General features: G+C 43.0%; 1 protein-coding gene across 2 annotated transcripts in view; it reads right to left on the minus strand.

The window, feature by feature from the left end:
• The window catches only part of LOC133926769 (BURP domain-containing protein 12-like), a 76384-nt gene extending 60585 nt beyond the window's left edge, over nucleotides 1–15799 (minus strand). For both annotated transcript variants that reach the window (XM_062372841.1, XM_062372840.1), the window contains exon 1: nucleotides 15796–15799. In XM_062372841.1, the coding sequence (XP_062228825.1) occupies nucleotides 15796–15797 (2 nt within the window). In that variant the 5' untranslated portion in view covers nucleotides 15798–15799. The remainder of the gene's footprint in view (nucleotides 1–15795) is intronic.
• Between the last annotated feature and the right edge of the window lie 1681 nt (nucleotides 15800–17480).

The raw sequence follows: 17480 nt of genomic DNA on the forward strand, positions 1-17480 counted from the left end.
CAGTGTCAACACTCTAGGAGAGAGATAATAGTGTTGAAGCTTGACTTTGAGAAGGCATTTGACACAATTGAGCATAGCACTATTCTCAACATGATGAAGTCCTTGGGTTTTAATGAGACTTGGTGTAAATGGATTTAGAAAATTTTAGAATCTGGTTCTGCGGCTGTTTTGTTGAATGGAGTGCCTAAAAAAAATCACTATAGAAGGGGGGTGAGGCAGGGTGATCCCCTCTCCCCTCTTTTATTTGTGATTGCTGCCGATCTGTTGTAGTGCATCATCAACAAAGCTCATTTATGGGACTCTTTAGTCTTCCCATACCCTCAAATGCCACAAACGAATTCCCTATAGTGCAGCATGCAGATGACACCATATTATTCATGAAGCCATCTCATATGGAACATTTTTTGTCTCAAAAGCATTCTAGTGGGTGTTTTCGGCTGCAAGCTGGGGACCTTGCCTTTTACCTACCTATAAATCCCCTTGGGTACAACAAAGCCAAGGATTGAAGATTATGCTCCTCTCATGAACAAAACTGAAAGAAGGCTCACCTCAACCTCTACTCTCTTGACACATGCTGGCAGGCCGCAACTAGTCAATTCGGTTATATCCTCTTTACCCATTTAGACTTTATGCACTTTGCAATTCTCATGTTGTCGGTGTAAAGAATAATAAGGTCTCCTAGCAAGGGGACCCACGGCGGTCAAATATCAGCCTTTTCTTCAAATTATGATTGGGTAGGAGCATAGTCCCTCGGCGCGTCCAGCCAGCGACCACGTGACCAGTTTCTCCGACCAGTCACCAGGTCTCAGAGGGAAACCCCGCGACCAATTTTCTTTGATCGTGGGGTAGGTATATGCCTAATCAATCTAATTTCATTACATAATTTTTCACTCAAGTGTTTTCTCTTACCCAGGTCCTCCTTCTGGGTGGACCTACGCGTGGCCAGCACAGGCTTGCTGTGTCCTGTCCTGTAGCATTAAACACTACAGGACGGCCTGATAATGTGTGGTAGTAGGTTTTGCAAGAGCGCAGACGACGCGTGGAGACGGAACCTGACAGACCAGCCAATAAGGATGTCACGAGCGTGAGAGCGATGGCATAGACCCTGCAGACCGACAGGGCAAGTGGAATGCGGCCACTCGCCGTAATGATGGGCATAGATTAGAAGGTCTAGCTTGGTTCCATATGTAAGTTCTCTCTCCCTCGGATATATGAAGGGAGGGAGATATGGAGAAGAAGGTAAGTATATCCAGTTCATTCAGACCCATATCAAAAGATACACATGATGTAGGGCTATTATCCCCAGGGAGGCCCGAACCTTAATAACCCTCGGTGTTCTTGAGTTCATCATATACACGCAACTAGGACATACGCCCCAAGGTCACGGATCACGCGCCCGTCATCAAGTATACCCCAATATCATTGTCAAGGGAAACCCTTAACATTTGGCGCACTAGGTAGGGGGCATGTTTTTCGCATCTTGTTAAATTTGTGTAGTGTGTTTGGGCTACGCATGGCTGGATCCACCGCAACCAACGAGCCTGGCTCTAATGACTTGGGTTGTCATGGGGTGTTCACCATGTACAAGATCTAGATGAGCCCGAGGGTTGTAGAGACTTTCACGCTGCTGGGTCTTGACAATAGACTCCAGGCTGTGTGCCTTGGGGAAAAACCATCCCGACAACTACAGGGCCATCCGAAAAGTCCCCTCCTTGCTGGGATGGTTCACCAACCATCCCGTGTGTTCCCCTCTTTTTACGGAATGACCCTGAGCCGTCGGCAAGGTAAGATCTCTAATCAAGTAAAAGAGTACCTTGAAGCTAACCAGATATGAGCCCTCTTCGAGTAGGTTCATCTAGAGGATGAAAAAGGGTCTTCCGCTCTTTATTTTTCTGAAAGAAAGAACAATCGCTTCTTTATGAATAACAAGAAAAGAAACAGCTTGTTGAAAACATCAGAAGACCACAGGTTGTGGACACGGTATGGGTCGTCTGGCAAGAAGGGCGTCCAAAACTGGGTGTAGCGAAAATGACCCTATTAGGCTATGATTGTGATTTGGTGATTAATGACAATATAGTCATTGGAACTAACATGTTTATCAAGAATATATATTAGTAGGTCTCATGGATGCAACACATGAAGAGGCCATCGAAGCCGGAACAAAGTTTGGTTGAATTGGAAAAAGTCCCAGGAGAAATGACTACACCGGATCATCTGGTGCTCCGGATATTTGCACTCACTGGAGCATCTCTATCAAAGGGGACAGAGGCATGAAAGCCTCACCGGATAGTCCGGTGATGAAGTAAGGCAACACCAGACAATATACCAGACAATGAACAGTGCAAAGATGAAAAAGAAGTAGAAGACCTCGCCAGATAGTCCGATGATTGATTTGAACACACCAGAGGCAAGCACTAGAGCATTGTTGAAAATGGGGAGAATGTAGTGACCTCACCGGATAGTCCGGTGATGATGTGATAAGAACCAGAGAAGGCACCGGAGCAATTTATATAAAGAAGATGTTGGCTCAGATGGCTAAGGTATACTCACCAGAAAGTTCGACGATGAAGATGGAGTATACACCGGAGCATTCGGTGTTCACATAGGCTTGAGTGGGGTTCCAACGGCTAGTTTGTGAGAGTGTATTCACCGGATGATCCAACGTTAGCACTACTATTCTCACCAGATCATCCGGTGTTAATAGCTTTGTAGAGCCGTTGGGTTAATGGCTAGTGCGCGAGTTTGAAGCTATAAATACCCCTCCACTCAATCATTTGAGGGTGTTGGAGTCCAGAGAAGTTCATGTACACCTGAGAAGACATCTAAGCCACCAAAGTCCTTAAAGTGATCATTCAAGGTGATTAAGCACTAGATTAGTGAGTGATTAGTGCTTATAGGCCTAGAAAGTGAGTTGCTAGGTGATTGCTGCCTAGAGAGTGGATCAAGGAGTGATCCAATAGTGTACTTCTTAGTACGTCGGCACCTTGGAGTCTTGGTTACTCGGCGGCAAGCTTGTTGACCCTCCGACTTGGTGTGGGGCGACTGCAAGGCAATTGTGCGAGGACGCAAAGACCCTTGCCTTTGTGGTTCAAGCTCCGAAGTGATCACGGCGGTGAGGAATCGGAAGAGAGGCTAGTGGTGAGACCTTTCCTTGGTGACTTGGTGGCTCATCTGGGTGAAGGCTTTGTCTTTATGACTTGGTGGCTCAAAGGCCGTGACCGGGTGCCGACCAGGAGCATATCTTTTGTGGAGCTTCAACAGGGACTAGGGGTGACATTAATGCTATCGATACCACAGGAAAAAATCCTTGTGCCGAATTTGCTCTCTCTACCTTATTTACATTTCTGCATTTACTTACTTGTAATTTACCTTCTTAGAGAGGTTGCAAGCATTTTGATCGATAGAGTAGACACACTAGATAAACCTAGAGCACATTTAGATAGAAATTGATATAGGTTTATCTTGTGTTATTTTTGGAGCCAAAATAGTTTTAGGTGTCCTAATTCACCCCCTTTTAGGACATCACCGATACCTACACCAGGGATGGACGAGCATAGGACCATAAACACCGATAGGTCGTTCATGATAACGGGAGCGGTGTCTGGAACGAGATCGACCTCACCAACTAGCGACCTCCTCAGGTACATAGTTCAATTATATTTTTTCCAATTATTAGATAATACTACAGAGTATAAGGGCCTATTAATTGAAATACGAGCAACACCTGTACAAGGGTGAATACACCAACTAGTGATGAGGGACTCACTACTAGGTGTAACCCAAGTACATATAGGGCTCTAGTGCTCGGGCCAGCCAATGGCGATCCTACGACGTAAGAAAGTTAGAGCGACGCTTCATCGGCTTTGAAGTCTAGCACTATCCCTCGCAAGGATAACTTCTTAGTCGGTGAGCTGACCCGTCTGACATTTTCTTGCACACCTATCCTAATCGGAGTCTTTAAAAAAAAGATTCGCACAACAACCCACTGCGGTCTCGGACCAACTAGGAAGGGATGCTCTGCTTAGAAATAGAGCACCAGAGGCAACACCTCCTCCGATGCTATCGACCTCAGGTGGCCATCATATGGTCGCCCTGCTTGCTTCGGGTATGGCCTGGATGGATCAAATCTCGGACTACCTTCAGAATCAAGCAACCCCTAACGATGACATGTCAGCAGAATAGGTCATGCGGAAAGCTCGCAAAAGTACTCAAGAAGGGGGGAGCATAGCGTTTCCTAACATCCTCGGAGGCATCAGAGGTGGCCACGCTTCATATCGCTCTCTGGTCGAAAAAGCGTTTCGGTAAGGATTCTCTCGGCCCATGGCCCTCAAGGATGCTTGAAAGCTGATGAAATGATACGTGCTATAATTGTACCATGGCCGATATATCAACCAACCAGCCCAAGCACTGAATAACTACGAACCACGAGACTCAATTCGCCACTCGGAGATCACTTGTCAACCACCTTCGATGGCCAACTACTCGGGTAGTGACCAGGTGGCGCAGTGAAAGGGTGATATACATCTGAGCAAAGAGTTTTGTCAACATGCTCTAAATTTGAGCAGTCTAATGTCGACAAAACCCAGGTGTTTCCACAACCACAAGGTTCGGAACGGACACTGGTCATGGGCAACCCCGATGCAGCCTATAGTTCCCAACCTGGCATGGTCAAGCTCGCCATGAAGGTTGGCCACAAATCACACAGCTCGTGGAACATCAGTTCTATATGTAAGGCTGGTCAGAAACGAACCTGTTTTCCTATTTTGTAGGGCCTTTCGGATGAGTGTGGAAAATAGGTTTTAAACCTATACTACTGTTGAAGCTATTCAATAATCTTGAAAATTTTTAGAAATTTGAGAAATCTGAAAATCAGGGTGTTACAATGTCGGATTCCGGAACGGGCTCCACAACCGGCTCCATCGGCACAGGAGTTACAATTAGTGCTCCCTGGGCTGAGGCTGATGCTAGAGGAGGGAAAATCAAAATACTTAGGTCGGATCATGGTGGAGAGTATTTCTAATATTTCATGACTTTAATTGATGATGCATCTAGATTATGGTGTGTGTATCTGTTAAAAATAAAAGATGAGGCTTTAGACTACATTAAAATCTTTGAGACAGATGTTGAAAATCAATTGAAAAGGAAAATCAAAGGCTTAGATCAGATTGTGGTGGAGAGTATTTCTCTAGTATTTTTGACTTATTCTGTAAGGAATATGAAATTATTCATGAGAGAATGCCTCTCTATTCGACCTAATTAAATGGGGCAGCCGAAATAAAGAACCGAACCCTGACAGATTTCGTTAATGCCATGTTGGACACTACGGGATTATATAAGGCATGGTGGGGGACGCCTTGTTGATTTCATATCATGTTCTAAATAGAGTTCCTACTAAGAATAAGGAAAAAAACCCATATGAAGAATGGAAAGGGAGAAAACATCACTTTCCTATTTTCTCATTTGGGGATGATCGGCAAAAATCAATGTACCAATACCTGAAAAATACAAGTTGGGACCTAAAATAGTGGATTGCATCTTTCTAGAATGTATCTTTCTGAGATATGCTCATCGCATCATTAACTATAGTTTTTAGTAGTTCAATATGAGGTACCTGGTATGCTTATCGATACAATTATGGAGTTTGGAGATGTTACTCTCTTAGAGAACATTTTTCTCATGAAGGGTATAAATAACACTTCTAGTTAAACCTCTAAGATAAGTCCTGAACCAATAATACAACTTGAGTATTTTGAACAAACACATGAGCTATTTCGTGAGGAGGATGACAGTGAAGCTTCAAGGAGGAGTAAGAGACAAATGACAATAAAAACCTTTGGTGATGACTTTACTGTTTACCTTGTGGATGACACTTCTAAGTCTATTTTAGAAGCATCTGCATCTCCAAATGTATACTACTGTAAGGAGCCAATTCATAGAGAGATGAATTCCATTCTCACCACTTGGCCTTGGAAGTCACATATCGACCTTATGATTGTAAACATGTGGGATGCAAGTGGGTGTTAAAAAATAAGCTTAGGCAATTTTCCTTTTTAATGTGAACATTGATATGTGCCATGAGCCCACTTCATCCGTTGTCCGGCCCATCCTAGGGCCTAACTACCACCAAACCCTAATGCTATTATAGCGGGAACGGAGACCCCATCGAGTACAATTCCCTGCATGGGGATAGGGATGAGGAAAAATTGTTCCCCACATGTGGGACAGGAACGAAGATTTATCCTCCAAATGGGGATAGGGATGGTTGCCTATTCCTCATAGGATTTTTTCCCGCTGCCATCTCCGTTCCTCTCCCCTCGACTATGGAAGCTAGGAGGAAGGTCAACCTAGTGGTAGGCGACATGCGGAGTGGCAAGGATCTATAAACCATGGTGATGATAGAGTGCGTTAAGTAGGGTCAAGTGGTATTAGTGGTGTGTGCGGGCAACGTGGTGAGGGGCTCCTCACCGCTGAAGGTAGTGGTGTGGTGGGCAGCTATGGAATCGGAAGCGACGGGGAAGGTAGGTCAAGCGGACAGGGGGATGATCGATGAGGAGCCAGCTGGGTGTGGGGAAGAAGAAAATCTATAGGAGATGACACTCGGGGTGTGGAAACGAAGATGATGTGGGATGGGGGATGTACCTAGACCTTGTGGGAATTGGTCTCTGATTAGGACTAAAGCGAGAGTGCTCACATTGTAGTAGCCTCCAAACCTGCACTACTACATAATTTGTTGTACAAACGGTTTAGAAATCCCATATTTAATATTTTTTGAACCATCTGTACCAAAGTGTCTATACAAAGCAAATTTGTAAGGCGGTTCAAGAACTGGCAGTGAACTAATACACTAGCACAGACGGCTCCAGACTTGAGCCATCTGTATGTGCATTTGTACAGATGATTCTATTCCAAGAACCATCTATACTAATAATTCATATAGTACTAAATTTATACATTATTGAATTTGCACAGCTATACACAAACAACAGATCAAACATCTTCATTCATCAAGCAATCCATCACACCTACTACATAACTTGCTATCACAGCTGGTTCCAAATTGGCATCACTATTGGTTTTAGAACTGGGAATGAATTATCAGTAGTGATAATCATGGATTATCACTGCCAGCTTCGAAACCTATAGTGATAGTAAGATCAATGTCGGTTCAAGCCTTGAACTGGTAGTGAGAACCTAACTATCACTATCGGTTCATGCCTTGAACCAACAGTGATAACCCATCCACCTGTGCAGAAATACTCTACTAGAGACTTTTCAGCATGGGGATCTGTCTCATCTCAAACTGGAGACAGAGAGCCCCATGCCAAAATGTTTGTGGTAGAGTATTTTAAATCTAAATGAATGGCAAAAACACAATTTAAAATCGTACTAACAAATAGGCATGGATGCTACAAAAGTGCTCTATCAGGAGCTCTTCTGCTTGGGATCTAGTCTGAAATCCCCTATGCCGAAAAGCTCCTGGTAGAGCAGTTTTGTACCATCCATTTTACATCTTGCGTTATCCGAAGTTGTCGAACTCGAGTGCAATAGTAAATCTAAACGAATGGTGAAAACACAATCATCTTAAGGCGAATGTGTTTTCTGGCACTTGTTTAGATCATCTTATTGCCACAATCTCGAACACTCAACTTATTGCCACTTATTTTTGGGCCCGAGGGGAGATGGGGAGCAGGGCTAGGTGGCTACAGTCGGTGCATCCATAATAGGCGATGGGGACGGTGGCGATGTCGGCGATGGGCCTGAGGGTAGATGAGGAGACGGGGTGGCATAGCCATAGTTGGTGTGGCCGTGGTAGGAGACGGGGGCGGCGGCGAGGTTGGCAATGGGCCCAAGGGGAGATGGGGATGACTAGCTCGATGGGTAGCAACAATCAAAGTGGTGATGGTGGCCCTCACACCACCTCAACTGTCACTCCTAGTCTGGATCGATATTCCAGAGGGGAGTGAGATGGGGAGCGGAGTGAGGGAGGGCTGTGATATTTATAGAAGGATTCTAACTGCCGGTTCATATTCCAAATCGACAGTGATACCGTCAGTGATAAGGATTATCACTGTCAATTTATAATGGTTCAATCATTGATCTGTTGGTGAGCTTATGAACCGGTAGTGATGTATCACTGCCAGTTCTTAAAACTCAATGTTAGATCTACCAGTTCAACTTATGAACTAGCAATGACACCTTATCGCTACTGGTTATTACCGAACTAGCAGTGAAAAGTGGGGCAAGGATGACCCTTTTCTGTTGTAGTGATATACAAAAGTCATAGACTGATCAAACATCTTCATTCAAGAGTTCATGAAAAGATCAATGTCATAAAGTCATATTTTCGGTCACATTCACATACAACCACAAATCATTCACTCCAAAACAGATCAAACAAATTGTTCTAGTTTACAGCCATCTTTAGTAATATTTACATAGACGGCTCTATAGAACGAGCTATGCTAGGACGGTCCCACTAAATTGTTTTTTAAGAAGTGATGAATATTAGATTTCACAAACTTATGACAATATCGACCTAATAGCCAAAACTACCATGTTTGTGGAGCTACTCACACTCAATCTCCCTGCGCCCAGGGATCCATTCCATCCACTGCTACTAGGGAGGCACACACGACGCTCGCACTTGAACTCATGCCTGTGTGATCCCTAGCTATGTTGTCGGCACACAGCTCTTCATCACCGTAGCTTGATCTAGGCAACATGTTGTCGCTGCCTACCTCTCGCATGCTCCTCACCACAGTCAAACATGACCACACGCTGCATTTTTGTGCGTGCTCATGGCCACAGGAGGGCAGTAAGAGAGAGAGAGAGAGAGAGAGAGAGAGAGAGAGAGAGAGAGAGAGAGAGAGAGAGAGAGAGAGAGAGAGAGAGAGAGAGAGAGTATTGGTAGGTTTGTGAAGTGTGCACCATAAGTTATAGTTCTGTAACTATTAGGACAAAAAAATCAAGGTTTGTGATACTAGAAAACAATCCTATGTGAGGTATTCTCATGCATTTGAAGTATAGACCATATTCACACTGTGACCGTGGAATTTTATTACCTTATTTCATTATTTTCACTCATGATTACACTAACTCATTCATGAGTTTTATGATTATGTGTCACATCTTCTATATCTAATTGTGGTCGCATTCTGCTCTTCCCAGTGAGTCATGTCAGCAACCGCCATTGCAACCATTGGATCTAACCTCAGAGGAAAATAGCCCGTCGGATCTTCTCCAAGCGTCAATTGCATATGGGTCCTTTGAGCAACTTCGAATCACACACCCTTCTAATTAGGTCCTCCACCCCTACATCTTCCTCTCCCTCAACAATCGTCGTGCAAATCCGGTTCGAACTCAAGGCTGGCCCCTTAATGCTCTGCCACCCCCTGCCACCACCACCACCCTTCGCCTCCCTCACGTGATGGCAACACTGCGGCCCATGCACACTGTCCCCCTTCACCTCCATTGCCTCCAAAACCCCCACCCGGCCTACCTTCTGTGTCATCACCGTCACCTCCGAGTGGCCTCAAGGGGCTGTTTGGTTCTTACCTCCAAGAAGCCAAGATAAAATTTATCCATACCTAGGAAGTTAGGCTTTTGTTTGGTTCAAGGCCAAAAATTTTCCGTGCCTTGAAAATTTTGGCTAGATAATTTTTTTCCTATAGCAAAACTAGATAAGATTTTGGTGCCAAAATGGACGCCCAGATTTTTAGCCAGCCAAAATTTTAGCTTGGCCACAAACCAAATGCTATTTTGACATGACCTCAATTTTGACATGGCTAAATTTTTGTTTGATTTTTATAGGGACAAAAACCAAACAACCCACACGCCTAGGTGTGGGCAGCCCAGCGATGGCACTCGAGCTGGCGCACTGCAGTTGTGGCTCCAGCGCAGTCGCGAGGTGTAGAAGCACTTAGCCAGTGGCACTCTACATTAGCAATGATTGATTCTTCCCACACGGCTTATGAGCCGGCAGTGATAGGCCAGCATAAAAGGCCGGTTCTGTAGATATACTTTAAGTGTTTACCAAAAATATTTTTTCATGCACCAAATATTATCTTTACAATTTATATATTAATTAATTTTTTTATGTTTCAATACAATGAGCCCCATTTTTTCTTTCACCCCGGGACACCAAAATCTTAGGACCTACCTTGTTGTTCATGTACCCATTCGGTTTGTAAGCCTACTTGGCTCCAACTTCTATTTCATGCCACTCAAATGGAAAAAAGTCTAGCCTTATGAAAATGGATTGTGCTACAGCCCAGCCGTACATGCTTTAAGCCTTAAGCATGCATTCCTATATTTGGCAACCCACCCCCAACACGATTTCTCATGTTTCTTTTTTGGGTGGTTCCCATATCTACCATGTTTATAGCGACCATGACATGGCCGTCCAACGCACGGGAACCTTCAGCTTGGCCCTACCTTTTTTTAAAGCTCCATTGTAGTCCATGCAACATTGGATCAAATCTACAGATCCAATGGTGGGAAATCATAATGAAATTTTGTCTCAAATCTCCAATTTGCATCCAGAAATAATAGGCAAATCATCGTAATATCATGGGCAATTTTGAATAAAATTCAAAAGCAAGTTATAACACATATAAACGGGAATCATTAGCGAACGCTTTCTTAGAAAATAGGGCAATATGCATGAAAAATAGGATGATTTGTAGAAACTAGGCATTTGACAGGCAAATTAGTACAAAACTTGGAAGGAGGTTCATTCTCTACTCGAGTCGCAACCATCGGTGCCGAGAACGACATGTCCCAGCACCACAATTCTCTTGGCACTCCCCTCGGTGGAGCCACTACCCCAATTGTCATCAGGATGATGTGTACTCTGGGGTGGCTACGGGTGTTGTGGTGCAGTCTGCTCAGCCGGTGGACATGGCTGTTGTGGGAGGATTCATATTCTTGGCAAGGCGGGGCATTGGTAACTTGGCGTTAGGCTCGATGTCACAAGAAACAATATGGGAAATATGCATGAAAAATAGGATGATTTGGAGAAGCAAAATAGGAGAAAAATAGAGGCCACTATAGGCATTTGACAGACACATCTACACAATCTGGTAGGCAATTTGAAAACTCATGCCTTCATGCCTCCTCGATGTAGCTCTATTGGTTAACAACAAGGAGGAGCTCAGATCAGACAAGAAGAAGAAAGGTCACACATAGAGGTCAAGCGAGACAGGGTGGAGATCGATGAGCGGCATGAGGTTATCAACATCTTGGATGCAGTTGTCGCTGAGGTCAAGGTCCCATAGTAGGGATAGCCCCGCGACGCTGCCACCTACACCGTTCCTCACCCCATCCTTCTTCAGCATCATCGCCACCTCTACCATTTCGACCTATACTGCCCCAAGAGTGTGGACGCGAAGGGGGGCGATGAAGGTGATGCCTCCTCCATCTCCCTTATCTCTTCTACTCTAGGATCCATGACGGCTAGTAGAATCCATTTGCAGAGAGAGAGGGAGAGAGAGAGAGAGAGAGCACCCTAATCTTTCCAGGCTTCCAAAGAAAGAGAGAGATATGGATGGAGAAGAGGCACTTCTATTCCCAATCAGATAGAGAGAGAGATAGAGAGAGGGAGAGATCTGGATGTGGAGGAAATGTGGAGTGGGGCCCGCTCATGTGGTGTGGTTATGGTGGTTAATGAGAGAGATATCTGGATGGGGAGGATATGTGGACTTGGGCCCGCTCATGTGGTGTGGTTGTGGTGGTTCACGAGCATATTGTGCTTGCAAGATTAAAGCAGCAAAGGGCGCGACACAATGGATGTGCATCAGACAGTCGAGCGTGTGCGTATGGGGAGACAAATGCATGCATGCTCAAAATTTAGATTTTACCTTTGGAAAAAACAGGATCCATCTCAATCTGCTATTAGCAATTTTCTAAGACCATCTCCAACCATATTCCTTTGATTTCATTCCCTTCCTGATTCCCCTCCCCGTTCTTATGCCCCTTATTTTCTCTCATCTTCAACAACTTCCTTTCGATGAGATTCGTGAATAGAAAGGAGAGAGAATCCTGAGATGGAGAGAATGAGAGAGAAAATCCCTTCATAAAGGGAACCATGAAGGGAAGTCGTTGGTGCGTTGAAGGGAATGAGAATCCCTTCGTGATGAAAATGAGACTCGTGAAGGGAAGCCGTTGGAGATGGTCATTACCTAGGTCCTGCATGTGTTACCAATTCCTTTGCTAACACTACTTTAGTTTTTTTTGTTTAGTTGTTTTTCCTTGTGAACTTATTGATCACCTATTATTATTATTCAAAGCTCATGCTCTCTGGATGTGATTGATTGCCCGCATGGGATCTTACCCGTATGGACCGTATATGCAATCTGAGGGGAAGTAGGCTGAATGGAGTCATATTTGTTGAAAAAGTGTTTGATTTGTTGTATATGTCTGGATAGGCTAAGCTAATCTTCTATTTGGTTGACCGAATCAGAGGCTGCATGAGCAGATGCATAGTTGAGATTGTGATTGGTTGCACGTATGAAGGTGATTTTGTGACACTAGCAAGTAGACTCGCCTACATCCACCAAGCCAGGCTGCGGAGGGAAGCTCCCTCCTGGGCCAGGCTAAAGGCGTACATTTGCATCCAGCGGACTAGACTAGAATAGCATATGCATGCAACGTGTCTCCGTGATATCATAAGTATCCACCAGGTAATATTCTCCCATGCAGGTAACAAATCAGCCACTTCAGTTTTCCAATTGCTCGTGTCATTGAGACATACCGATATAAGTTCGAGGCAACTTATCTATTGTGAGCAAATTTTTATCATCAATTTCAAATTGGCTTTTATTTGTTCTTACTTTTTTCTTGATTGCACACCAGGAATCGTTCTTCGCAAATAGGTCAATTGAGTCTTACCATGGTCGATAGCACTAGGACATGGGGTGAACAATTGTAGGGTTATGGTCACACTGATTAATTACAAGCATGATATTGTTGTGCCTCTTTCCATAGTTTCGTGATCTTCTTGTTGGCTTAATTTGTTTTGCTATTGGATACTATGAAATCCAATGGAGCCATCAGATGCACATCAGGCAGTAAGAGTTGCAACAACTTATCACTACTACAGAACCAGTCAAAAATAGCACCCCATCAGTGCCGGTTAAACAATAATCACAACTGAAAATGTATCAGTACCGGTTCTTAATCTCCCAGGTGCGAACAATGATTGAGCCGCTAAGAACCGACACTAAAACAGACTATTAGTGTCGGTTCGTGGCTAGAACTCACATCAGTGCTGGTTCTAGCCACGAACCGGCATTGATGGTCCGTTTTAGTGTAAATTCCATCCACCAACCGGCGCTGATGTTTGCTATAGTATAAAGCCCACCTTCTGCCCCAAGTCCGACCAGAACAGAGCCATAGTGTGCTCAAGCAGAACAGCGCCAGCCGCCATTTTTGTCATCCTTGCGGTTGGAGCATTTAAAATTTGGAAGGGTCAAGGTGCTTAATGTTAGTATGATGTTCTATATTTCATTTTTAGATAGATTTATTTTCTAGATTGCTCTAGGGTTGATGGGTTCCATAGTGATGAATTTTGAGATCTAATTTAGGAAAAGTTTGTAATTTGGTCAATGTTAGATGTATAGAGATGATCTACATTTGATTTTTAATTGGACTTAGTTGCTAGATTTCTCTAGGTTTGAATGTAAGTGGTTGTTCCTTGGTGTTAAAATTTGGAAGGAGAAAGAGCTCCAATTAAGATCTAATTTAGAGAAAGATCGCAATTTTATCATTGTAGACGATTTAAGAGTAGATTAAAGTCACATGTAAATAGATGTGGGTGCATACATTAAAATCTAGCTCTAATTTTCTAGTATGTAGATTGCATATATTTTTGAAGTCTTAAATTTAAATACTAATCCCATGGATTTCCTTTATTCATTAATCAACGTAGTGAATTTAACACAATTGATAGAATACTGTATTGTAGGAATGACACGCCCACCAACAGGTCGCAATTGGACATAGAAGCCTTTGGAAGGCAGGTCCCCTGACCTGGCCCAAGTACGGGAAGGAGATAGACCCTCAAATAAGGGCCAATCAAGATGCAAGGTAATTCATTGAATTTGTTCTAGATTTTAAACTATTTAATGATTATAAGGGTTTAATTATAATGATTTGCACATGCATTGGTGATGGATGTACAAGGATCGAGGGCCAGAGTTCGTTATTGGCGTTGAGGCTTTTTTGAGGACTGTCGCGGTGTACAAGAAGCTAAAAATGAAGCATGCTGATCACTATATATGTTGTTCCTATATCGATTGCAAGAATGAGAAGTAGTTTTCAAATATATAACATATTTTTGCACACTTGATTCGTAGGGGTTTCAAGGCAGGCTATACCCATTGGACTGAGCACGGTGACTTGAGGATGTTGTGCATGAAGTGCAACCACCAACCGAACAAGATGGAGGCAACAATATGATGACTAACAAAGACTTCGATATGTCGGCATTTGAAGATACTTTTGTCAAGAACGATGGAGATAATACTTTTATTGGAAATAATGAAGACAACATAGAACAAATATTGCATGATGGGGAGGGGAACTTCACTAGTAAAAGATAACATCAAAAGTTCTAGCGCATAGTAGAGGACTCTAAAACACCAGTTTACCTGAGATGTCAAGATCAGCACAACAAGTCGCATGTGGTGCTAACACAGATGCAAATGAAGGTTAGCAATGGTTGGGTCGATAAAGACTTCAATGAATTGTTAGAATTTTTAAGAAAATTGCTTCCAAAGGGTAACTTGTTGCTCAAAAACACGTATCATGCCAAGCAGGTTGTTTGCCTGTTGGGATTCGAAGTAGAGAAAATACATGCATGTGGAAATAACTACATATTGTTTCGTGGCGCGAATGTAGACTTGGAAGCGTGTCGCGTTTGCAATGCACCATGGTACAAACACAACGTTAATGATATAGAGAGCAATGGCGTGGGGGTGAAGAGAAGGAAGAAAAGACCCCCAGTTAAGGTGGTTTGGTATTTCCATATAATCCTCTATTTGACGCGATTATTTGCTAACAAAGAGAATGCCAAATTGATGCGATGGCACGTTGAACAACACAAGAAAGATGGAATGCTTAGACACCCTGTTGATGGTATGCAATGGAGGAGATTCGATACCAAATACAAGGAATTTAGATATGAAAAGTGAGTAATATAAGGTTCTAGTTGAGTATAGATGAGATGAATCCTTTTGGCAACACGAAAAGTACTCATAACATTTGGCTCGTGACTCTATGTATTTACAACCTTCCACCTTGGATGTGTATGAAACTGAAGTACCTTATGATGCCTTTATTGATTAGTGAGCCGAATCAATCAGGCAACGATATCGATGTGTACCACAAACCATGGGTTGAAGATCTTCTTGTATTGTGGAAAGATGGTGTACGTGTATGGAATAAGTACAGACGTGAGAATTTTATCCTACGCACAATGCTATTTGTAATGATCTCAGATTGGTCTGCTCTTGGTATCCTATCATGGCAGACTATAAAAAGGGTACAATGGATATGTTCAGTGCTTGTAGAAAATAGGGGGTGATGGCTGACGAACAGTCGAAAAATAATCTTCATGGGTTACCGTTGGTTCCTTCGTCCAGATCTTCTATACCGCAAGAATAATATAGCTTTTGATGGGACAGTGAAGCCTCGTCAAGCTCCAAAAATTCGTAGTGGAGAATGTTAAGATGGTAAAGACACTTATAATTGTACTTGGAAAGGGGCTAGGTAGTACAAAAATCCTGGCTGGGCAACATGCTTCTATGGAAAAAAGATATCAATATTTTGGTTGCTGCCTCATTAGAAGTATCTTATGGCCCGGCACGCAATCGACGTCATGCACATGGAGAAGAATATGCTTAATAGCTTGATTGGTACCTTACTAGACGTATCTGGTAAAACAAAAGATACATTTAATGCACGGTTAGACCTGGAAGAAATCAACCTTAGGAAGTACCTACATTACATACAATTAGACAATGGCAAACAGAAACTTCCCACAACATGCTACACTATGAGCAAGGAAGAGATGATTAGTCTGTGTGGTGGCTTTCGTGATGTCAAAGTTCTGACTGGTTACTCCTTGAGCATCAGGAGCTTAGTAAACATGAAAGATAATAGTTAGTTAGTATGAAGTCTCATGATTGTCACGTGATAATGATGCAGATGGTTCTAATTGTACTTAGCGGTATTCTGCCGAATAAGGTCTGAGACCTAATAGTAAAGCTATGTTCGTTCTTCAACGCAATTTCACAAAAGGTCATTGATCCAAACAAACTGACAAAGCTGCAGGAAGACATGGTCCATCTAAATGTCTTTTGAGACTATTTTTCCTTCGACATTTTTTGATATAATGTCCCATCTAATTGTTCACATTGTAGGTGAGATAAAGAGTCTTGGCCCCGTATTTCTGCATTAGATGTATCCTTTGAAAGGTTCATGTGAGTTATGAAGAAATATGCTCATAATCGAGGTCGCCCAGAAGGTTGCATTGCCTAAGGGTGGAGTACAGATGAGGTCATTGAGTTTTGAATTGACAAACTGAATGCGATTGATATGCCTGTATCTTGCTACGAGGGGAGGCTAAAGGGGACAGGGATGATAGGTCATACTTCAATCCATATCAAAGATCATGTTTCATTCACTCAAACATATTTTACAGTTCTGCAACAATCACTTATAGTGGGCCTGTATGTCCATATGCACGTGAGCATGCTACGCTCCACAAATCCAATAAAATCAGATAATTGGATCGCAAGAGAGTACAGAGATAATTTCGATAATTGGTTACATAAACACATGATGGGTAAGGATACCGATGATGCTCTGTTGGAACTACTGGCTAATGGCATGTCAACTAAGATTTGCACATTCCAAGCATACAAGATTAACAGCTATAGACTTTATACGAGAGCACAAGACAGCAAAATAGCGGTGTCCGTATTGATGCCTATGACCACGCTGGTAATAGGGAGACCTATTATGGATTCATTGAGGAGATTTGGGAGCTTGAATATGGCGAGTTGATGGTCCCTCTGTTTCGGTGCCAATGGGTTAGACTCCCAGAGAGAGTCAAGGTTGACAAGTATGATATGACTACCGTGGACCTCAAACTCGTCGGATACAAAGAAGAACCATTCATGCTTGCCAAGGATGTTGTACAAGTCTTCTATTTAAAGGGCCTGGATCTAGCTAAAAAGGAGGAGCGTCACACAGTTCTTCAAAGAAAAAGAAAGATTGTCGATATTGAGGATGTTGTCGATGAAGAAAACTACGATAAATTCGACGACCTACCTCCTTTTGGAGAGAATATCGAACTGCATCTCATTGATGACACTAAGGAAGCTAACTTCATATGTCGTTACCATTACGAAGCATTAATCATTTAATGAAAGTAGCTTTCATGTATTTGCTGAAATTTGTATAAATTTAAGATAAGC

This window comes from Phragmites australis, chromosome 8 (genome assembly GCF_958298935.1).
Source record: "Phragmites australis chromosome 8, lpPhrAust1.1, whole genome shotgun sequence".
NCBI lineage: Eukaryota > Viridiplantae > Streptophyta > Magnoliopsida > Poales > Poaceae > Phragmites > Phragmites australis.